The sequence below is a fragment of the Heterodontus francisci genome, chromosome 10 (assembly GCF_036365525.1).
Source record: "Heterodontus francisci isolate sHetFra1 chromosome 10, sHetFra1.hap1, whole genome shotgun sequence".
Taxonomy (NCBI): Eukaryota; Metazoa; Chordata; class Chondrichthyes; order Heterodontiformes; family Heterodontidae; genus Heterodontus; species Heterodontus francisci.
Genome location: NC_090380.1, coordinates 126,193,681 through 126,216,980, shown reverse-complemented (window position 1 = coordinate 126,216,980; position 23,300 = coordinate 126,193,681). Strand labels below are relative to the sequence as shown.

The 23,300-nt window shown below is 47.2% G+C and overlaps 1 protein-coding gene across 2 annotated transcripts in view; it reads left to right on the top strand.

Moving 5' to 3' along the window:
- LOC137374747 (ubiquitin-associated and SH3 domain-containing protein A-like) overlaps positions 1-23,300 on the top strand; it is a 373,926-nt gene that overhangs the window by 107,848 nt on the left and 242,778 nt on the right. For both annotated transcript variants that reach the window (XM_068041326.1, XM_068041327.1), the window contains exon 7: positions 11,149-11,287. In XM_068041326.1, coding sequence (XP_067897427.1) covers positions 11,149-11,287 — 139 coding nt within the window. The remainder of the gene's footprint in view (positions 1-11,148; positions 11,288-23,300) is intronic.

The window sequence follows — 23,300 nt, the reverse complement described above, 5'->3', positions numbered from 1 at the left end:
ATTCAAGGATAGTCTGTGGGGATTTGTTAAGTGGAGGTCATGTCTGACTAACTTGATTGAAATTTTTGTGGAGATAACAAGGAAGGTCGATAATGATGGAATGTTTGCTGTAATTTTGACAAGGTCCCACATGACAGACTGATCAGTAAATTAAAAGCTCATGGGATCCAAGGCAAAATGGGAAGTTAGATCCAAAATTCGCTCAGTAGCAGGAAGCAACTGGGTTACGGTCAATGGGTATTTCTGTAATTGGAAGGCTGTTTTCACTGGGGTTCCACAGGGCTCAGTTCGAGGTCCTTTGCTATTTGTGGTATATATGAATGATTTAGACCTAGAAACATAGAAACATAGAAAATAGGAGCAGGAGTAGGCCATTTGGCCCTTCGAGCCTGCTCTGTCATTCATTATGATCATGGCTGATCATCCAATTCAGTAGCCTGTTCCGGCTTTCGCCCCATATCCTTTGATCCCTTCAGACCCAAGAGCTATCTCTAACTCCTTCTTGAAAACATATAATGTTTTGGCCTCAACTGCTTTCTGTGGTAGTGAATTCCACAGGCTCACCACTCTCTGGGTGAAGAAATTTCTTCTCATCTCAGTCCTGAATGGTTTACCCCGTATCCTTAGACTATGACCCCTGATTCTGGACTCCTCCACCATCGGAAACATCCTTCCTGCATCTACCCTGTCAAATCCTGTTAGAATTTTATAGGTTTCTATGAGATCCCCCTCACTCTTCTGAACTCCAGCGAATATAATCCTTAATACTTAAATGTAGGGGGTATGATTAAGAAGTTTACAGATGATATGAAAATTGGTCATGTGGTTGATAATGAGGAAGAAAGCTGTAGACTGCAGGAAGATATCAATGGACTGGTCAGGTGGGCAGATAAGTGGCAAATGAAATTCAGTCCTGAGAAGCAAACTAATACACAATAAATAGTAGGATACTAAAGAGTGTAGAGGAAGAGAGGGACCTTGGAGTGAATGCCCACCGATCCCTGAAGGTAGCAGAATCGGTAGAGAAGGTGGTTAAGAAGCCATACAGGATACATTCCTTTATTAGCCAAGGCCTAGGGTATAAGAGCAGAGAGGTTATGTTAAATAAAAGCAAAATACTGCGGATGCTGGAAATCTGAAACAAAAACAAGAAATGCTGGATTCACTCAGCAGGTCTGGCAGCATCTGTGGAAAGAGAAGCAGAGTTAACGTTTCGGGTCAGTGACCCTTCTTCGGAACTGACAAATATTAGAAAAGTCACAGATTATAAACAAGTGAGGTGGGGGTGGGGCAAGAGATAACAAAGGAGAAGGTGCAGATTGGACCAGGCCACATAGCTGACCAAAAGGTCACGGAGAAAAGGCAAACAATATGTTAATGGTGTGTTGGAGGTTATGTTAAAACTGTATAAAACAAGAGTTAGGCCACAGCTAGAGTATTGTTCCGGTCACCACATTACAAGAAGGATGTAATCACACCAGAGAGGGTACAGAGGAGATTTATGAGGAATTGCCAGGGATGGAGAATTTGAGCTGTGAGGAACGATTGGATAGGCTGGGTTTGCTTTCTTTGGAACAGAGGTGGCTGAGGGGACATTTAATTGAGCTGTGTAAAATTACTGATGTCCTAAATAGGGTGGATAGGAAGGACCTATTTCCGTCAGCAGAAGGGCCAAATACCAGGGAGCATAGATTTAAAGTAATTGGTAGAAGGATTAGAGGGGAGTAGAGGAGTATTTTTTTCACCCAGAGGGTGGTGGGGTCTGGAACTCACTGCCTTCAGGTTGGTAGAGGCAGAAACCCTCATCTGGATATGCATTTGAGGTGCTGTAACCTACCAGAGCTATGGACCAAGAGCTGAAAGGTATGATTAGACTGGATAGCTCTTATTCAGCTGACACAGACTCGGTGGATGAATGACCTTCTGTGGTGTAAATTCTCTATGTTTTTATGGATGCACAAGGTGGTTCGTTGATTTTTGTATGGAATTTTGGATAGTTTTATTTATAAAGTTGGTTTGGAATCTTTTTTTTTTGGTGGCTTTTATTTCAGGATTCTGGCCAAGAGGGTGCTGTGATGGTAAGGTGTGAGAACATTTTTGAAAGGGAATTTTTTTTTATTTGTTAGTTCACGGGATGTGGGTGTCGTTGGCTAGGCCAGCATTTATTGCCCATCCCTAATTGCCCTTGAGAATATAGTGGGGAGCAGTCCATGTGGTGTAGATATACCCACAATGCTGTTAGGAAGGGAGTTCCAGAATTTTGACCCAGCGACAGTGAAGGAATGGCGATATAGTTCCAAGTCAGGATGGTGTGTGACTTGGAGGGGAACTTGCAGGTGGTGGTGTTCCCATGCATCTGCTGCCCTTGTCCTTCCAGGTGAAAGGGTTTGGAAGGTGCTGTCGAAGGAGCCCTGGTGTGTTGCTGCAGTGCATCTTGTAGATGGTACACACTGCTGCCACTGTGCGTCGGTGGTGGAGGGAGTGAATGTTTATAGATGGTGTGCCAATCAAGCAGGCTGATTTGTCCTGGATGGTATAGACCTTCTTGAGTGTCGTTGGAGCTGCACCCAACCAGGCAACTGGAGCGTATTCCATCACACTCCTGAGTTGTGCCTTGTAGATAGTGGACAGGCTTTGGGGAGTCAGGAGGTGAGTTACTTGCCAGAGAATTCCTAACCTCTGACTTGCTCTTGTAGCCACAGCATTTATATGGCTGGTCCAGTTCAGTTTCCGGTCAATGGTGACCCCCAGGATGTTGATAGTGGGGGATTCAGCGATGATAATGCCATTGAACATCAAGAGGAGATGGTTAGATTCTCTCTTCTTTGAGATGGTCATTGCCTGGCCCTTGTGTGGCACGAATGTTACTTGCCACTTATCAGCCCAAGCCTGGATGTTGTCCAGGTCTTGTTGCATCTGGACATGGGCTGCTTCAGTATCTGAGGAGTCGCGAATGGTGCTGAACCTTGTGCAATCATCAGCGAACATCCCCACTTCTGACCTTATGATGGAAGGAAGGTCATTGATGAAGCAGCTGAAGATGGTTGGGCCTAGGACACTACCCTGAGGAACTCCTGCAGTGATATCCTGGAGCTGAGATGATTAGCCTCCAACAACCACAACCATTTTTCTTTGTACTAGGTAGCAGACTGGAAAATAGCAAATATAACCCCTCTATTCAAGAAGGAAGGAGGCAGAAAACAGCTAACTATAGGCCAGTTAGCTTGACGTCTGTCATGGGGAAGGTCATTAAGGAGCCTAAAGCTGGGCACTTAGAAAAACTCAAGATAATCGGGAATAGTCAGCATGGCTTTGTGAAAGGGAGATCATATTTCACCAATTTATTGGAGTTCTTTGAATGAGTAACATGTGCTGTGCATAAAGGGGAGCCCGTTGACTTATTGTATTTGGATTTCGATAAGGCATTTGACATATAAAAGGTTATTGCACAAAGTAGGAGCTCATGGTGTAGTGGGTAACATATTAGCATGGATAGAAGATTGGCTGGCAGAAAACAGAGTATGCATAAATTGGTCCTTTTCTGATTGTCAGGATGTGATGAGTGGAGTCCCGCAGGGGTCTGTGCTGGGGTCTCAACTTTTTACAATTTATATCAATGACTTAGATGAGGGGAGTGATGGCATGGTAGCTAAACTTGCAGGTGACACAAAGATGGGTAGGAAAGTATGTTGTGAAGAGGATATGAAGTTGCAGACCGATATAGATCGATTGAGTGAGTGGGCAAAAATCTGGCAGATGGAGTATAATGTGGTAAAATGTGAAATTGTTCACTTTGGCAGGAAGAATAAAAAAGCAGAGTATTACTTAAATGGGGAACGACTGCAGAATTCCGAGATGCAGAGGGATCTAGGTGTTCTAGTGCATGAGTCACAAATAGTTAGTATACAGGTACAGCAAGTAATAAAGAAGGCTAATGGAATGCTATCCTTTATTACGAGAGGAATTGAAAATAAAAGTAAGGATGTTATGCTTCAGTTATACAGGGCATTGGTGAGACCACATCTCAAATACTGTGTACAGTTTTGGTCTCCTTATTTAAGGAAGGATGTGAATGCATTGGAGGCGGTTCAGAGGAGGTTTACTAGATTAATACCTGGAATGAGCAGGTTGTCTTATGAGGAAAGGTTGGACAGGCTGGGCTTGTTTTCACTGGAGTTTAGAGAGGGGAGACTTGATTGAAGTTTGTAAGATCCTGAACGGTCTTGACAAGGTGGATGTGGAAAGGATGTTTCCTCTTGTGGGGGAGTCCAGAACTAGGGGCACTGTTTTAAAATGATGCAGTCGCTCTTTTAGGACAGAGATGAGGAGAAATTCTTTCTCTCAGAGGGTTGTGCGACTTTGGAACTCTCTGCCTCAGAAGGTGGTGGAGGCGGGGTCATTGAATATTTTTAAGGTGGGGTTGGACAGATTCTTGTTAGGCAAGGGAATCAAAGGTTATCGGGGTAGATGGGAGTGTGGAATTCGAGACACTAACAGATCAACCATGGTCTTATTGAATGGCGGAGCAGGCTAGAGGGGTCGAATGGCCTAATTCTGCTCCTAATTGGTTTGTTCATATGTTCTTATGACTCCAACCAGCGGAGAGTTTTCCCCCTGATTCCCGTTAACTCCAGTTTTGCTCGGGCTCCTTTGGGTTTCGTTCACAGACAGCCTGACTGGAATGGTAATGTGTTGGTTGCTTCCTTCCTCCTCCTCAGTTCCTCACCATATACCTGGTGGCAAGGGCTGTGCCGTCATGATGGCAAGGTTGGTCAGCATGCAACAGACCACCATGTATCTTGACTCCTGCTCTGCTGAATACTGTAGGACTCCTCCAGAGCAGTCCAGATAGCAGAAGCATTGTTGAGGCACCCAAATGGCCTGCTTGATGACACTCCATGTGACAGCAGGACTCTTGTTCTCCACATGTTGCCCACATGTGTGTGCATTACACACTGGATTTGTGAGGCATCATCAGTGGATAGTCCTTGTCATTCAGCAGCCACCTCAGGTCTCTCGTGGTGGCTCAAATATTGATGGTAAAGTGGGCTGTCACAAAGTAAACCTCCATGACTGCTGCCAGGATGTCGGGCATTGACCTGCATGATTGGCTGAGTATGGTCACTCACCAGCTGCATATTGAGGGAGTGCAATTGTGGTACATCTCTAAATTTCCATGCAGGGCCTGTAGAGTAACATGTGTGCAGTCAATGGCATCCTGCACCAAAGCCAAGTGCTCGATCCTCCTGTTTCTTTCTCTGAAAAAACGTAATTAAATCTCATTGAATGTGACTTGCAACAGCAGATGGAAAACAAGGAGATACTGCAAATATTGCCTGTTCCAGTCTGAAAAAAACCAGATGCATAAAAATTCATGTCCACAGTCACCTCACAGCCACTGGCAGTGCTATCCTCGCCCTGCTCTGAAGTTGCAGTTCTGGGTTCAATAGGTAGTAGATTACAGTGAGGGCCTGCTTAGTGAAGCGGAGACGTCTGACACACTCGCCGAGGTGGAGGTTGGAGTATTGCTCCCTGCAGAACCTGTATAGATCTGGTCTCTGCTGAAAGCCCTCCTCCCCTTCCTCCTCCTCTCACTTTGAGCAGGTGTCCTGCTCGGTGTTGTTCTGCTCCTTGTCCCTGTCATGCTGCAGGCCAAGGGGGTTAGAAGCTACAGGACACATGTCTGGGAGCAAGTGGTCTGTACTAGAGCTTGAAATCAGAAGCAAGACCTTCATGTGCCTACTGCTTCCTGTAAACTTTATTAACTTCTAATAAAGCACAAACCACCAAACACTTTGACTAACTAAGCAACAGCCAACTGTGGGTGGGGTGTGAGGTTAAGAGAAGCATCTAACTGGAGTGTTCAAGTCGCAAATAGCATCACTGGTGTCAAATCAGTGTTACACTGCCAGCTCTGCATACATCGGGCACACACTCCTGCACCCGCGGTAATGCCCTTACAAAATGGGGTCTGGCACAGCCAGCACCAGAAGCAGCACAGGTGCTACGCAACCAAATTCTGCAGCTGGTATGTCTCAAATTGTTCATCTACTGTATCTCATATCTAAAATAGATCAGAGATTTGTAGATATCTAAGGCCATAGCAGCAGATTGATTCCCATAGAGAGTGTAATTTCAGCAATAAATAGCAGGTAACTTTTTAAATAGTAATTCTGATCAAGTGATCACTTTGATGGGATTATATTATAGGCCCCCCAATAGCGGAGGGAAGTGGAGGAGCATATATGTAGGGAAATCACAGATAGGTGTAGGAATTATAGGGTTGTAATAGTAGGTGATTTTAACTTCCCTAATATTGACTGGGACTGCCTTAGTGCTAAGGGATCAGATGGGGAAGAATTTGTTAAGTGCGTCCAGGATAGTTTTCTGAAGCAGTATGTGGATGGCCCTACAAGAGAAGGGGTTACGCTCGACCTCCTCTTAGGAAATGAAGATGAGCAGGTGGTTGATGTATCAGTGGGGGAGCACTTTGGGACCAGTGACCATAACTCTATTAGCATCAAGATAGTTATGGAAAAGGATAGGACTGGTCCTCAGGTTAAAGTCCTAAATTGGGGGAAGGCTAATTTCGATGGCATCAGACAGGAACTCTCAAATGTTGAATGGGAGAGGCTGTTTACAGGTAAAGGGACGTCTGGCAAGTGGGAGGCTTTTAAAAGTGAGATAGGAAGAGTTCAGGGCCAACATGTTCCTGTTAGATGGAAGGGCAAGGCTGGCAAGTTTAGGGAACCTTGGTTGATGAGGGGTATTGAGGGTCTGTTGAGGGAACAGTGACCATAATTCCATAAGTTTTAAGGTACTTGTGGATAAGGATAAGAGTAGTCCTCGGGTGAAGGTGCTAAATTGGGGGAAGGCTAATTATAACAATATTAGGCAGGAACTGAAGAATTTAGATTGGGGGCGGCTGTTTGAGGGTAAATCAACATCTGACATGTGGGAGTCTTTCAAACGTCAGCTGATTAGAATCCAGGACCAGCATGTTCCTGTGAGGAAGAAGGATAAGTTTGGCAAGTTTCGGGAATCTTGGATAACGCGGGATATTGTGAGCCTCATCAAAAAGAAAAAGGAAGCATTCGTAAGGGCTGGAAGGCTGGGAACAGACGCATCCCTTGAGGAATATAAAGACAGTAGGAAGGAACTTAAGCAAGGAGTCAGGAGGGCTAAAAGGGGTCATGAAAAGTCATTGGCAAACAGGATTAAGGAAAATCCCAAGGCTTTTCATACGTATATAAAGAGCAAGAGGGTAACCAGGGAAAGGGTTTGCCCACTCAAGGACAGAGAAGGGAATCTATGTGTGGAGCAAGAGGAAATGAGTGAGGTGCTAAATGAGTACTTTGCATCAGTATTCACCAAGGAGAAGGACTTGGTGGATGATGACCCGAGGGAAAGGAGTGTAGATAGTCTCAGTCAACTCATTATCAAAAAGGAGGAGGTGTTGGGTGTCTTGCAAAGCATTAAGGTAGATAAGTCCACAGGGCCTGATGGGATCTACCACAGAATCCTGAGGGAGGCAAGGGAAGAAATTGCTGGGGCCTTGACAGAAATCTTTGCATCCTCATTGGCTACAGGTGAGGTCCCAGAGGACTGGAGAATAGCCAATGTTGTTCCTTTGTTTAAGAAGGGTAGCAAGGATAATCCAGGAAATTATAGGCCGGTGAGCCTTACATCAGTGGTAGGGAAATTATTAGAGAGGATTCTTCGGGACAGGATTTACTCCCATTTGGAAACAAATGGACTTATTAGCAAGAGGCAGCATGGTTTTGTGAAGGGGAGGTCGTGTCTCACTAATTTGATTGAGTTTTTTGAGGAAGTGACGAAGATGATTGATGAAGGAAGGGCAGTGGATGTTATCTATATGGACTTCAGTAAAGCCTTTGACAAGGTCCCTCATGGCAGACTGGTGCAAAAGGTGAAGTCACACGGGATCAGAGGGGAGCTGGCAAGATGGATACAGAACTGGCTCAGTCATAGAAGACAGAGGGTAGCAGTGGAAGGGTGCTTTTCTGAATGGAGGGATGTGACTAGTAGTGTTCTGCAGGGATCAGTGCTGGGACCTTTGCTGTTTGTAGTATATATAAATGTTTTGGAGGAAAATGTAGCTGGTCTGATTAGTAGGTCTGCGGACGACACAAAGGTTGGTGGAGTTGCGGACAGTGATGAGGATTGTCAGAGGATACAGCAGGATATAGATCGGTTGGAGACTTGGGCGGAGAAATGGCAGATGGCGTTTAATGCGGACAAATGTGAGGTAATGCATTTTGGAAGGTCTAATGCAGGTGGGAAGTATACAGTAAATGGCAGGCAGAGAGATCTGGGCGTACAGGTCCACAGGTCACTGAAAGTGGCAACGCAGGTGGATAAGGTAGTCAAGAAGGCATACGGCATGCTTGCCTTCATCGGTCGGGGCATAGAGTATAAAAATTGGCAAGTCATGCTGCAGCTGTGCAGAACTTTAGTTAGGCCACACTTGGAATATTGTGTGCAATTCTGGTCGCCACACTACCAGAAGGACGTGGAGGCTTTGCAGAGGGTACAGAAGAGGTTTAGCAGGATGTTGCCTGGTCTGGAGGGCACTAGCTATGAGGAGAGGTTGGATAAACTTGGATTGTTTTCACTGGAACGACGGAGGTGGAGGGGCGACATGATAGAGGTTTACAAAGTTATGAGCGGCATGGACAGAGTGGATAGTCAGAAGCTTTTTCCCAGGGTGGAAGAGTCAGTTACTAGGGAACATAGGTTTAAGGTGAGAGGGGCAAAATTTAGAGGGGATGTGCGAGGCAAGTTCTTTACACAGAGGGTGGTGAGTGCCTGGAACTTGTTGCCGGGGGAGATGATGGAAGCAGGTACCATAGAGACGTTTAAGACGCATCTTGACAAATATATGAATAGGAAGGGAATAGAGGGATACAGTCCCCGGAAGTGCAGAAGGTTTTAGTTTAGGCTGCATCAAGATCGGCGCAGGCTAGGCCGGCCAAATGGCCTGTTCCTGTGCTGTACTGTTCTTTGTTCTTTGTTCTGTTCAGGACAAAGAAGGAGGCATATGTCAGGTATAGGCAGCTGGTATCGAGCGAGTCCCTCAAGGAGTATAAGGGATGTAGGACTACACTTAAGAAGTAAATTAGGAGGGTGAAAAGGGGCCATGAGATTTCCCTGGCAGATAAGATTAAGGAGAATCCTAAAAGATTCTATAAGTATATTAAGAGTAAAAGGGTAGCTCGGGAGAGAGTAGGTCCCCTTAAGGATCAGTGTGGCAATCTATGTGTGGAGCCACGGGAAATGGGCGAGGTCTTAAATAAATATTTCTTGTTCGTATTTACCGTGGAGAAGGTCATGGAAGCTAGTGAGTTCAAGGGAGGGTACACCGATATCCTGGAGGATATCAACATTACAAAGGAGGAGGTGTTAAAGGTTTTGAAGCGCATTAAGGCGGATAAATCCCTAGGGCCTGACCAGGTGTATCCTAGGATGCTGTGGGAAGCAATGGAGGAGATTGCTGGGCCCCTAGCAGAGATTTTTATATTATCGTTAGCCACGGGTGAGGTACCGGAAGACTGGAGGATAGCTAATGTCGTGCCTTTATTTAAGAAGGGCAGCAGGGATAAGCCAGGGAACTACAGGCTGGTGAGCCTTACATCAGTGGTGGGAAAGTTATTGGAAGGGATTCTGCGAGACAGGATTTATATGCATCTGGAAAGGCATAGTCTGATTAGGGATAGTCAGCATGGCTTTGTGCGTGGGAAATCATGTCTAACGAATTTGATTGAGTTTATCGAGGAGGTGACCAAAAGGATTGACGAGGGCAGGGCGATGGACGTTGTCTACATGGACTTTAGCAAGGCCTTTGACAAGGTCCCGCATGGTAGGCTGGTCCAGAAGGTTCGAACACATGGGATCCAGGGTGAGCTAGCAAATTGGATACAAAATTGGCTTGGTGATCGGAGACAGAGGGTGGTAGTGAAGGGTTGTTTTTCAGATTGGAGGCCGGTGACCAGTGGTGTGCCGCAGGGATCGGTGCTGGGCCCTCTGTTGTTTGTCATATATATTAATGGCTTGGATGTGAATGTAGGGGGCATGATTAGTAAGTTTGCAGATGACACCAAAATTGGTGGTATAGTGGACAGTGAAGAAGGTTGTCTAAGGTTACAACAGGATATCTATCAACTGGGAAAGTGGGCAAGGGATTGGCAAATGGAATTTAACGCAGACAAGTGTGAAGTGATGCATTTTGGGAAGTTAAACCAGGGCAGGACATTTACATTGAATGGCAGGGCCCTGGGGAGTGTTGTTGAGCAGAGAGACCTTGGGGTGCAAGTACATAGTTCCCTGAAAGTGGCAACACAAGTAGACAGGGTGGTGAAGAAGGCGTATGGCATGCTTGCCTTCATCGGCCGAGGCATTGAGTACAAGAGTTGGGACGTCATGTTACAGTTGTACATAACGTTGGTTAGGCCGCATTTGGAGTACTGTGTGCAGTTCTGGTCGCTGCACTACAGGAAAGATGTGATTATGCTCGAGAGGGTGCAGAAAAGATTCACAAGGATGTTGCCTGGTTTGGAGGGCTTGAGTTATAAAGAGAGATTGGATAGGCTGGGTCTGTTTTCCCTGGAGCGAAGGAGGCTGAGAGGGGACATGATAGAGGTATATAAAATTATGAGAGGCATAGATAGGGTAGATAGCCAGAGTCTGTTTCCCATGGTAGGGGTGACTAAAACTAGAGGGCATAGATTTAAGGTGAGAGGGAGGAGGTTTAAAGGGGATCAAAGGGGTAAATTTTTCACACAAACAATAGTGGGTATCTGGAATGAGCTGCCAGAGGAGGTGGTGGAGGCAGGAACAGTAGCGACATTTAAGAGGCATCTGGACAGGTACTTGAATGAGCAAGGCATAGAGGGATATGGAATTAATGCAGGCAGGTGGGATTAGTATAGATCGGCATTATGGTCGGCATGGATGCGGTGGGCCGAAGGGCCTGTTTCTATGCTGTACAACTCTATGACTCTATAATATATTCACATTGAAATTAGGAATGCTATTGATGACTGAAAAATTCATTGTAACATTTGTGACAAATGGACTCTTTATAACATGAAATCTTTTACAATTCTAATCTACACATTGTTTTAATAGGACCTTTGCTTTCTGTCAGACGCTGGTGAGAACCTCCATGAGTGTTAATGAACACAATCTTTCATCTTCACCAAGTGGAATTCTTGCACCTTCAGAGTCACGAGCAACAAACAGCATTCATAAACTTCTCGAGACTAAGGTAATTGCAAAAGCACAATCAGTCCTTGTACAGCAGATAAAGATCTCAGTAAATATTCTTCACCAGACAATATGGATTTATTTCACCAAAAACTACACTTGTGCCACAAATACAAATATTAGAAACAGAGCTTCAATGTTGGTGCTTGCATTTTACAACAATCTGACAGCTTCATGATCACTTTACTGGTTCCCAACCTTTTATCTCCAGCCATTTTTAAAAACCTGATTTTAAATTCTGAAACTGCCCTGATGAGATTAGAACTCCTTGTCTGGATCACTGAACTGGGAAAACAAGCACGACACAACTGTAGATGTTTCAATGAGACCTCAACTGCCCACATCAACGAAAGATGAAGCAACAATAATGTTCGTGTTATGAACAAAGCTGGAGGAGTGCACTGTCTTTCTCTAGTTCCATTTCTCCACAAGTCACAACATATATTTAAATGTTTACCGAGTTACCGATACGGCCAATTATACACTCTATTTTTATTTCAGAATAAAATCCATCAACCAGGTTTCTTTAATAAACAACAAAATTATCAGTTTACTATAAAACAAGACATATTCAGTAAAGATGCAAAGCATTAACACACAGATTGAAATATGAAAGTTCCCCTTTAACTTAGCCCAACAGACAGACACACACACACCGGTTAAAGAAAAGAAATAAAGAGGTTCTCTGCAGAGATCGCTTTACAAAAAAGGACAAAAAAACTTTGGCCAAATACTTGCTAATTCTTGAAGGAAAAAGATAAGATATGGAACGATATCAGTTGTCCCTTTTCTGGCGTTCCCAATACATGTAGACGGCTGCAACTGGGATATTTTTGGAGCAGTTCTCTTCAGGTGACATCGAGGATTAGTCTGGCAGGCTTTCCAGGAGAAATATGTCATCTGGGGTTTCAGCTATCACACACTGGATTCTCAGGGTTTCTCAGAGAGGTGGAGAAAGGATGAGCTGGGTGCTTCACTCTTGTCAGGCTAACCCCCAACTAACTCAAAACAATCTAAAATGAAACCAACCTCTTGATCACCAGAAATCTTGGCATGTCACTTCTCTGTAAATGATTCCCCCTGGTCACCAAGGCACTTGTTGTTTACTTACCTGAAGACATGTGACTTCCAGTAAGTGTATTTTAAACCAAGTGCCAAAGTCCTTCCAGTGTCCTTTTTTTAAAAAAAAGTCCAACAGCTCCTCAGATTTCCACAGACTTTTACTGTCTTCAAAAATATTCAAAAAGTCTTCAAAAATATTAAAACATGGAAACACCTTCATAACATTAGTGACACATTTAAGTTAAGAATAGTCTTACAGTCTATCTGAGAATCATTGGGGTAGATTTTAGTCAGCATCCAGTTCCTGGCTCAGACTTGGCCCTGAACCAAGAGACCCGCAGGTTGAGGCAAGTTGATCCTTGAGTCTCAGCAACACCCTGGGGACTGCTGCAATGGTCCCATCCCCACAGGCAGTGAACTGATCTGCACTGGACTGGACTGAACTGCAATGGACTGAAGTGCACTGGACTGGACTGGACTGGAGTGGACTGAACTGAACTGCACTGGACCGAACTGCACTGGACTGATCTGCATTGGACTGGACTGATCTGCACTGGACTGGACTGAACTGAACGGAATTGGACTGTACTGGACTGGACCGAACTGAACTGCGCTAGACTGGAATAGGCTGGACTCTACTGGACTGGACTGGACTGAACTGCACTGTATGGACTGGACTGAACTGCACTAGATTGGACTGGACTGCACTGGACTGGACTGGACTGGACTGAACTGAACTGCACTAGACTGCACTAGACTGGACTGGACTGCACTGAATTGGACTGTACTGAACTGTACTGGACTGGACTGAATTTCACTGTACTGGACTGGACTGGGCTGAACTGCACTGGACTGGACTGGACTGGACTGGACTGGACTGGACTGCAATGGACTGCACTGGACCAGACCAGACTGAACTGCAGTGGACTAAACTTGACTGCACTGCACTGCACTGGACTGGACTGGACTGGTTTGAACTACACTGGACTAGACTGAACTGTACTGGAGCGGACTGGACTGAACTGAACTGAACTGCACTGGACTGGACTGGACCAAACTGCACTGGACTGATCTGCACCGGACTGTACTGAACTGCAATGGACTGAAGTGCACTGGACTGGACTGCACTGGACTGCACTGGACTGGAGTGCACTGGACTGGACTGGACTGGACCGAACTGCACTGGACTGATCTGCATTGGACTGGACTGAGCTGCAATGGACGGAACTGTACTGCACTGGACTGGGCTGGACTGAACTACACTGGACTGGTCTGGACTGGACTGGACTAGACTGAGCTGTACTGGAGTGGACTGGACTGATCTGCACCGGACTGGACTGCAATGGACTGAAGTGCACTGGACTGGACTGGACTGAACTGCACTGGACTGGACCGAATTGGACTGGACTGAGCTGCAATGGACGGGACTGGAGTGGAGTGGAGTGCACTGGACTGCACTGGACTGCACTGGAGTGAACTGCATTGGACTATCTTGATCCTTATCTTGATCCTATTCCCGACCTGTTCCTGTCTTCCTCATCCTGATTCTGACCATAACCGGATTCTGATCCTGTTCCTGTTCCTGATATTGATTCTGCTCCTGTTCCTGATCCTGATTCTGCTCCTGATCCTGATTGCATTCCTGATCCTGTTCCTCTTCCCGATCCTGTTCGTGATCCTGATCCTGAACCTGATCCTGATCCTGAACCTGATCCTGAACCTGATCTCATTCCTGATCCTGATTCTGTTCCCAAACCTGATCCTGATCCTGAACAAAGAACAAAGAACAGTACAGCACAGGAACAGGCCATTCGGCCCTCCAAGCCTGCGCCGATCTTGATGCCTGCCTAAAATAAAACCTTCTGCACTTCCGGGGTCCGTATCCCTCTATTCCCATCCTATTCATGTATTTGTCAAGATGTCTCTTAAACGTCGCTATCGTATCTGCTTCCACCACCTCCCCTGGCAGCAAGTTCCAGGCACTCACCACCCTCTGTGTAAAGAACTTGCCTCGCACATCCCCTCTAAATTTTGCCCCTCGCACCTTAAACCTATGTCCCCTAGTAACTGACTCTTCCACCCTGGGAAAAAGCTTCTGACTATCCACTCTGTCCATGCCGCTCATAACTTTGTAAACCTCTATCATGTCGCCCCTCCACCTCCGTCGTTCCAGTGAAAACAATCCGAGTTTATCCAACCTCTCCTCATAGCTAATGCCCTCCAGACCAGGCAACATCCTGGTAAACCTCTTCTGTACCCTCTCCAAAGCCTCCACGTCCTTCTGGTAGTGTGGCGACCAGAATTGCACGCAATATTCTAAGTGTGGCCTGACTAAAGTTCTGTACAGCTGCAGCATGACTTGCCAATTTTTATACTCTATGCCCCGACCGATGAAGACAAACATGCCGTATGCCTTCTTGACTACCTTATCCACCTGCGTTGCCACTTTCAGTGACCTGTGGACCTGTACGCCCAGATCTCTCTGCCTGTCAATACTCCTAAGAGTTCTGCCATTTACTGTATACTTCCCACCTGCATTAGATCTTCCAAAATGCATTACCTCACATTTGTCCGGATTAAGCTCCATCTGCCATTTCTCCGCCCAAGTCTCCAACCGATCTATATCCTGCTGTATCCTCTGACAATCCTCATCACTATAAGCTAGTCAAGAGGAAGAAGGAAGCTTACTTAAGGTTGAGGAAGCAAGGATCAGACAGGGCTCTAGAGGGTTACAAGGTAGCCAGGAAGGAACTGAAGAATGGACTTAGGAGAGCTAGAAGGGGACATGAAAAAGTCTTGGCGGGTAGGATTAAGGAAAATCCCAAGGCGTTCTACACTTATGTGAGGAACAAGAGGATGGCCAGAGTGAGGGTAGGGCCAATCAGGGGTAGTGGAGGGAACTTGTGCCTGGAGTCGGAGGAGGTAGGGGAGGTCCTAAATGAATACTTTGCTTCAATATTCACTAGTGAGAGGGACCTGGTCGTTTGTGAGGACAGCGTGGAACAGGCTGATATGCTCCAACAGGTTGAGGTTAAGAGGGAGGATGTGCTGGAAATTTTGAATGATATGAGGACAGATAAGTCCCCGGGGCCAGACGGTATATACCCAAGGATATTACGGGAAGCGAGGGAAGAGATTGCTGCGCCTTTGGCGATGATATTTGCGTCTTCACTGTCCACTGGAGTAGTACCGGATGATTGGAGGGTGGCAAATGTTCTTCCCTTGTTCAAGAAAGGGAATAGGGATAACCCTGGGAATTATAGACCAGTCAGTCTTATGTCGGTAGTGGGCAAATTATTGGAGAGGATTCTGAGAGACAGGATTTATGATTATTTGGAAAAGCATAGTTTGATTAGAGACAGTCAGCATGGCTTTGTGTGGGGCAGGTCATGCCTCACAAGCCTTATTGAATTCTTTGAGGATGTGACAAAACACATTGATGAAGGAAGAGCAGTGGATGTGGTGTATATGGATTTTAGCAAGGCGTTTGATAAGGTTCCCCATGGTAGGCTCATTCAGAAAGTAAGGAGGCATGGGATACAGGGAAAGTTGGCTGTCTGGATACAGAATTGGCTGGCCCATAGAAGTCAGGGGGTGGTAGTAGATGGAAAGTATTCAGCATGGAGCTCGGTGACCAGTGGTGTTCCACAGGGATCTGTTCTGGGACCTCTGCTCTTTGTGATTTTTATAAATGACTTGGATGAGGAAGTGGAAGGCTGGGTTAGCAAGTTTGCCGATGACATGAAGGTTGCTGGAGTTGTGGATAGTGTGGAAGGCTGTTGTAGGTTGCAACGGGACATTGACAGGATGCAGAGCTGGGCTGAGAAGTGGCAGATGGAGTTCAACCTGGAAAAGTGTGAAATCATTCATTTTGGAAGGTCGAATTTGAATGTGGAATACAGGCTTAAAGACAGGATTCTTGGTAGTGTGGAGGAACAGAGGGATCTTGGGGTCCATGTCCATAGATCGCTCAAAGTTGCCACCCAAGTTGATAGGGTTGTTAAGAAGGCGTATGGTGTGTTGGCTTTCATTAACAGGGGGATTGAGTTTCAGAGCCACGAGGTTATGCTGCAGCTCTATAAGGCCCTGGTTCGACCACACTTGGAATATTGTGTTCAGTTCTGGTCGCCTCATTATAGGAAGGATGTGGAAGCTTTAGAGAGGGTGCAGAGGAGATTTACCAGGATGCTGCCTGGACTGGAGGGCATGTCCTACGAAGAAAGATTGAGGGAGCTGGGGCTTTTCTCATTGGAGCGAAGAAGGATGAGAGGTGACTTGGTAGAGGGGTACAAGATGATGAGAGGCATAGATCGAGTGGGTAGTCAGAGACTTTTTCCCAGGGTGGAAAGGGCTATCACCAGGGGGCATAATTTTAAGGTGATTGGAGGAAGGTTTCGGGGAGATGTCAGAGGTAGGTTCTTTACACAGAAAGTGGTGGGTGCGTGGAATGCACTGCCAGCGGTGGTAGTAGAAGCAGATACATTAGGGACATTTAAGCGACTCTTGGATAGGTACATGGATGATAGTAGAATGAAGGGTAGGTAGTTAGTTTGATCTTAGAGTAGGTTAAAGGTTCGGCACAACATCGTGGGCCGAAGGGCCTGTACTGTGCTGTACTGTTCTATGTTTTATGTTCTATCCGCAACTCCACCAACCTTTGTGTTGTCCGCAAACTTACTAATCAGACCAGCTACATTTTCCTCCAAATCATTTATATATATACTACAAACAGCAAAGGTCCCAGCACTGATCCCTGTGGAACACCACTAGTCACATCCCTCCATTCAGAAAAGCACCCTTCCACTGCTACCCTCTGTCTTCTATGACAGAGTCAGTTTTGTATCCATCTTGTCAGCTCACCTCTGATCCCATGTGAATTCACCTTTTGTACCAGTCTGCCATGAGGGACCTTGTCAAAGGCTTTACTGAAGTCCATGTAGACAATATCCACTGCCCTTCCTTCATCAATCATCTTCGTCACTTCCTCAAAAAACTCAATCAAATTAGTAAGACACGACCTCCCCTTCACAAAACCAAGCTGTCTCTCGCTAATGAGTTAGTTTGTTTCCAAATGGGAGTAAATCCTGTCCCGAAGAATCCTCTCTAATAATTTCCCTACCGCTGACGTAAAGCTCACCGGCCTATAATTTCCTGGATTATCCTTGCAGCCCTCCTTTTCAGTCCAGTGCAGTTCAGTTCACTGCAGTTCAGTCCAGTCCATTGCATTTCAGTCCAGTCCAGTGCAGTGCAGTCCAGAGCAGTTCAGTCCAGTCCAGTCCAGTGCCGTTCGATCCAGTCCAGTCCAGTCCAGTGAGGTTCAGTCCAGCCCAGTACAATGCAATTCAGTCCAGTACAATGCAATTCAGTCCAGTCCAGTTCAGTGCCGTTCGATCCAGTCCAGTCCAGTCCAGTGAGGTTCAGTCCAGCCCAGTACAATGCAATTCAGACCAGTACAATGCAATTCAGTCCAGAGCAGTTCAGTCCAGTCCAGTTCAGTGCCGTTCGATCCAGTCCAGTCCAGTCCAGTGAGGTTCAGTCCAGCCCAGTACAATGCAATTCAGTCCCGAGCAGTTCAGTGCAGTCCAGTTCAGTGCCGTTCGATCCAGTCCAGTCCAGTCCAGTGAGGTTCAGTCCAGCCCAGTACAATGCAATTCAGTCCAGAGCAGTTCAGTCCAGTCCAGTTCAGTGCCGTTCGATCCAGTCCAGTCCAGTCCAGTGAGGTTCAGTCCAGTCCAGTACAATGCAATTCAGTCCAGTCCAGTTCAGTGCCGTTCGATCCAGTCCAGTCCAGTCCAGTGAGGTTCAGTCCAGCCCAGTACAATGCAATTCAGTCCAGAGCAGTTCAGTCCAGTCCAGTTCAGTGCCGTTCGATCCAGTCCAGTCCAGTACAATGCAATTTAGTCCAGTGCAGTTCAGTTCAGTTCAGTCCAGTCCAGCCCAGTCCAGTGCAGTTCAAAGAACAAAGAACAGTACAGCACAGGAACAGGCCATTCGGCCCTCCAAGCCTGCGCCGATCTTGATGCCTGTCTAAATTAACACCTTCTGCACTTCCGGGGTCCGTATCCCTCTATTCCCTTCCTATTCATGTATTTGTCAAGATGTCTCTTAAACGTCGCTATCGTACCTGCTTCCACCACCTCCCCCGGCAGCAAGTTCCAGGCACTCACCACCCTCTGTGTAAAGAACTTGCCTCACACATCCCCTCTAAACATTGCCCCTCTCATCTTAAACCTATGTCCCCTAGTAACTGACTCTTCCACCCTGGGAAAAAGCTTCTGACTATCCACTCTGTCCATGCCGCTTATAACTTTGTAAACCTCTATCATGTCGCCCTTCCACCTCCGTCGTTCCAGTGAAAACAATCCGAGTTTATCCAACCTCTCCTCATAGCTAATGCCCTCCAGACCAGGTCAACATCCTGGTAAACCTCTTCTGTACCCTCTCCAAAGCCTCCACGTCCTTCTGGTAGTGTGGCGACCAGAATTGCACGCAATATTCTAAGTGTGGCCTAACTAAAGTTCTGTACAGCTGCAACATGACTTGCCAATTTTTATACTCTATGCCCCGACCGATGAAGGAAAGCATGCTGTATGCCTTTTTTTTTTTAGAGATACAGCACTGAAACAGGCCCTTCGGCCCACCGAGTCTGTGCCGAACATCAACCACCCATTTATACTAATCCTACACTAATCCCACATTCCTACCAAACATCCTCACCTGTCCCTATATTTCCCTACCACCTACCTATACTAGTGACAATTTATAATGGCCAATTTACCTACCAACCTGCAAGTCTTTGGCTGTAGGAGGAAACCGGAGCACCCGGAGAAAACCCACACAGACACAGGGAGAACTTGCAAACTCCACACAGGCAGTACCCGGAATCGAACCCGGGTCCCTGGAGCTGTGAGGCTGCGGTGCTAACCACTGCGCCACTGCACCTTCTTGACTACCTTATCTACCTTCAGTCCAGTTCACTCCAGTCCAATTCAGTGCAGTTCTGTCCAGTGCAGTTAAGTCAGTTCCAGTCCATTGCAGATCACTCCAGTCCAATGCAGTGCAGACCAGGCCAGGCCAGGCCAGTCCAGTCCAGATCAGTCCAGTCCATTTCAGAGCAGTTCAGTCCAGTCCAGTGCAGTTCAGTCCATTTAATTGCAATACAGTCCAGTCCAATCGCGTGCAGTTCGGCTCGGTCCAGTCCGGTGCAGTTCAGTCCAGACTTGTTCAATGCAGTTCAGTCAGGTCCTGTCCAGTCCAGCACAGTCCAGTCCAGTGAAGTCCAGTCCATTCCAGTCCAGTGCAGTTTACTCAGGTCCAGTCCAGTCCAGACCAGTCCAATCCAGCGCAGTTCAGTCCAGTCCATTGCCGTTCAGTTCAGTCCAGCCCAGACCAATCCAGTCTAGTCTATTCTGGTACCGTGCAGTTCAGTCCGGTGCAGTCCAGTCCAGTGCAGTCCAGTCCACTCCAGTGCAGTTCAGTCCAGTCTAATCCAGTGCCGTCCTGTCCAGTCCAATGCATTCAAGTCCAAACCAGTCCACTCCACTCCAGTGCAGTTCAGTTCAGTCCACTCCAGTCCAGTGCAGTTTAGTCAGGTCCAGTCTTGTCCAGTCCATTGTTCTTTAGTTCAGTCCAGCCCTGGCCAATCCAGTCTAGTCTATTCTGGTCCAGTGCAGTTCAGTTCAGTCCAGTCCACTCCAGTGCAGATCAGTCCAGTCCAGTCGAATCCAATGCAGTCCTGACCAGTGCAGTTCAGACCTGTGCAGTCCAGTGCATTTCAGTTCTGTCCAGTCCACTCCAGTGCAGTTCAATCCAGTCCAGTCTAGTCCAATGAGTCCTGACCAATCCATTGCAGTCCAGTCCAGTCCAGTCCAGTCCAGTTAAGTCAGTTCCGGTCCAGTCCAGTCCAATGCAGTTCTGTCCAGTCCTCTGCAGTACAGTACAGATCAGTTGAGTCCAGTCCAGTCCGGTGCAGTTCAGTCCATTGCAAATCAGTCCAGTCCAAACGAGTGCAGTTCAGTTCAGTCCAGTTCAGTGAAGTTCAGTCAGGTCCAGTCCAGACCAGTCCAGCACAGTCCAATCCAGTCTAGTCTAGTGCCGTTCTGTTCAGTCCAGTCCAATCCAGTCCAGTGAAGTTCAGTCCAGTCCAGTTCACTGCAGTTCAGTTCAGTCCAATTCAGTACAGTTCAATCCAGTCCAGTACAATGCAATTCAGTCCGGTCCAGTGAAGTTCAGTCCATTGCAGTTCAGTCCATTGCAGACCAGTCCATTGCAGACCAGTCCAGTCCAGTCCAATTCAGTGCAGTTCTGTCCAGTGCAGTTAAGTCAGTTCCAGTCCATTGCAGATCACTCCAGTCCAATGCAGTTCTGTCCAGTCCAGTCCAGGCCAGTCCAGTCCAGTCCATTTAATTGCAATACAGTCCAGTCCAATCGAGTGCAGTTCAGTCCAGACTTGTTCAATGCAGTTCAGTCAGGTCCTGTCCAGTCCAGCACAGTCCAGTTCAGTGAAGTCCAGTCCAGTCCAGTCCAGTGCAGTGCGGTTTACTCAGGTCCAGTCCAATCCAGCGCAGTTCAGTCCAGTCCATTGCCGTTCAGTTCAGGCCAGCCCAGACCAATCCAGTCTAGTCTAGTCCGGTCCAGTGCAGTTTAGTCCAGCTAAGTTCAGAGCAGTTTGGTCCAGTGCAGTCCAGTCCGGTTCAGTGCAATTCAGTCCAGTCCATTGCAATGCAATTCAGTCCAGTCCGGTTCAGTGCAATTCAGTCCAGTCCATTGCAGTCCAGTCCAGTCCAGTCCAGTCCAGTCCAGTCCAGTCCAGTCCAGTCCAGAGCAGTTCATTCCAGTCCAGAGCAGTTCATTCCAGTCCAGAGCAGTTCATTCCAGTCCAGAGCAGTTCATTCCAGTCCAGTCCAGTCCAGAGCAGTTCATTCCATTGCAGTTCAGTCCAGTCCAGTCCAGTCCAGTCAAGTCAAAGTCAAGTCAAAGTCAAGTCAAGTCCAGTCCAGTGCCATTCTGTCAAGTCCAGGCCAGTCCAGTCAAGTCCAGTCCTGTCCTGTCCAGTGCAGTGCAGTGCAGTCCAGTGCCATTCTGTCAAGTCCAGGCCAGGCCAGTCCAGTCCAGTGCCATTCTGTCAAGTCCAGGCCAGTCCAGTCCAGTCCAGTCCAGTCCAGTCCAGTCCAGTCCAGTGCCATTCTGTCAAGTCCAGGCCAGGCCAGGCCAGTCCAGTCCAGTCCAGTGCCATTGTCAAGTCCAGGCCAGTCCAGTCCAGTCAAGTGCAGTCCAGTCCGGTTCAGTGCAGTCCATTGCAGTGCAATTCAGTCCAGTCCAGTGCTGTCCTGTCCAGTCAAGTCCAGGCCAGGCCAGTCCAGTCCATTCCAGTGCCATTCTGTCAAGTCCAGGCCAGTCCAGTCCAGTCAAGTCCAGGCCAGTCCAGTCCAGTCAAGTCCAGGCCAGTCCAGTCCAGTCAAGTCCAGGCCAGTCCAGTCCAGTCAAGTCCAGGCCAGTCCAGTCCAGTCCAGTCCAGTCCAGTCCTGTTCAATTCAGTCCAGTCCTGTTCAATTCAGTCCAGTCCTGTTCAATTCAGTCCAGTCCTGTTCAATTCAGTCCAGTCCTGTTCAATTCAGTCCAGTCCTGTTCAATTCAGTCCAGTCCTGTTCAATTCAGTCCAGTCCTGTTCAATTCAGTCCAGTCCTGTTCAATTCAGTCCAGTCCTGTTCAATTCAGTCCAGTCCTGTTCAATTCAGTCCAGTCCTGTTCAATTCAGTCCAGTCCAGAGCAGTTCATTCCATTGCAGTTCAGTCCAGTCCAGTCCAATCGAGTGCAGTTTAGTTCAGTCCAGTTCAGTGCAGTTCAGTCTGGTCCAGTACAGTCCAGTCCAGTCCAGTCCTGTTCAATTCAGTCCAGTCCAGAGCAGTTTATTCCATTGCTGTTCATTCCTGTCCACTCCAGTCCAGTGAAGTACAGTCCAGTCCAGTCCAGTGCAGTTCAGTCAGGTCCAGTCCAGTCCAGCCCATTCCAATGCAGTTCTGACCAGTCCAGTCCAGTCTAGTCCTCTGCAGTCCATTTCAGAGCAGTTCAGTCCAGTCCAGTGCAGTTCAGTCCATTGCAATTCAGTCCAGTCCAGTCCAATCGAGTGCTGTTCAGTTCGGTCCTGTCCAGTGAAGTTGAGTCCAGTCCAGTCAAAGAACAAAGAACAGTACAGCACAGGAACAGGCCATTTGACCCTCCAAGCCTGCGCCGATCTTGATGCCTGCCTAAACTAACACCTTTTGCACTTCCGGGGCCCGTATCCCTCTATTCCCTTCCTATTCATGTATTTGTCAAGATGCCTCTTAAACGTCGCTATCATATCTGCTTCCACCACCTCCCCCGGCAGCAAGTTCCAGGCACTCACCACCCTCTGTGTAAAAAACTTGCCTCGCACATCCCCTCTAAACTTTGCCCCTCTCACCTTAAACCTATGTCCCCTAGTAACTGACTCTTCCACCCTGGGAAAAAGCTTCTGACTATCCACTCTGTCCATGCTGCTTATAACTTTGTAAACCTCTATCATGTCGCCCCTCCACCTCCATCGTTCCAGTGACTTCACCTTTTGTACCAGTCTGCCATGAGGGACCTTGTCAAAGGCTTTACTGAAGTCCATATAGATAACATCCACCGCCCTTCCTTCATCAAACATCTTTGTCACTTCCTCAAGTCCAGTCCAATGCAGTTCAGTCCATTCCAGTGCAGTTTAATCAGGAAAGTCTTGTCCAGTCCAGTCCAGTCCATTGCCGTTCAGTTCAGTCCAGCCCAGACCAATCCAGTCTAGTCTATTCTGGTCCAGTGCAGTTCAGTCCAGTGAAGTTCAGTCCAGTCCAGCCCAGTCCAGTGCAGATCAGTCCAGTCTAGTCCAGTCGTGTCCAATGCAGTCCTGACCAATCATGTACAGTCCAGTCCAGTGCAGTTTAGTCCAGTCC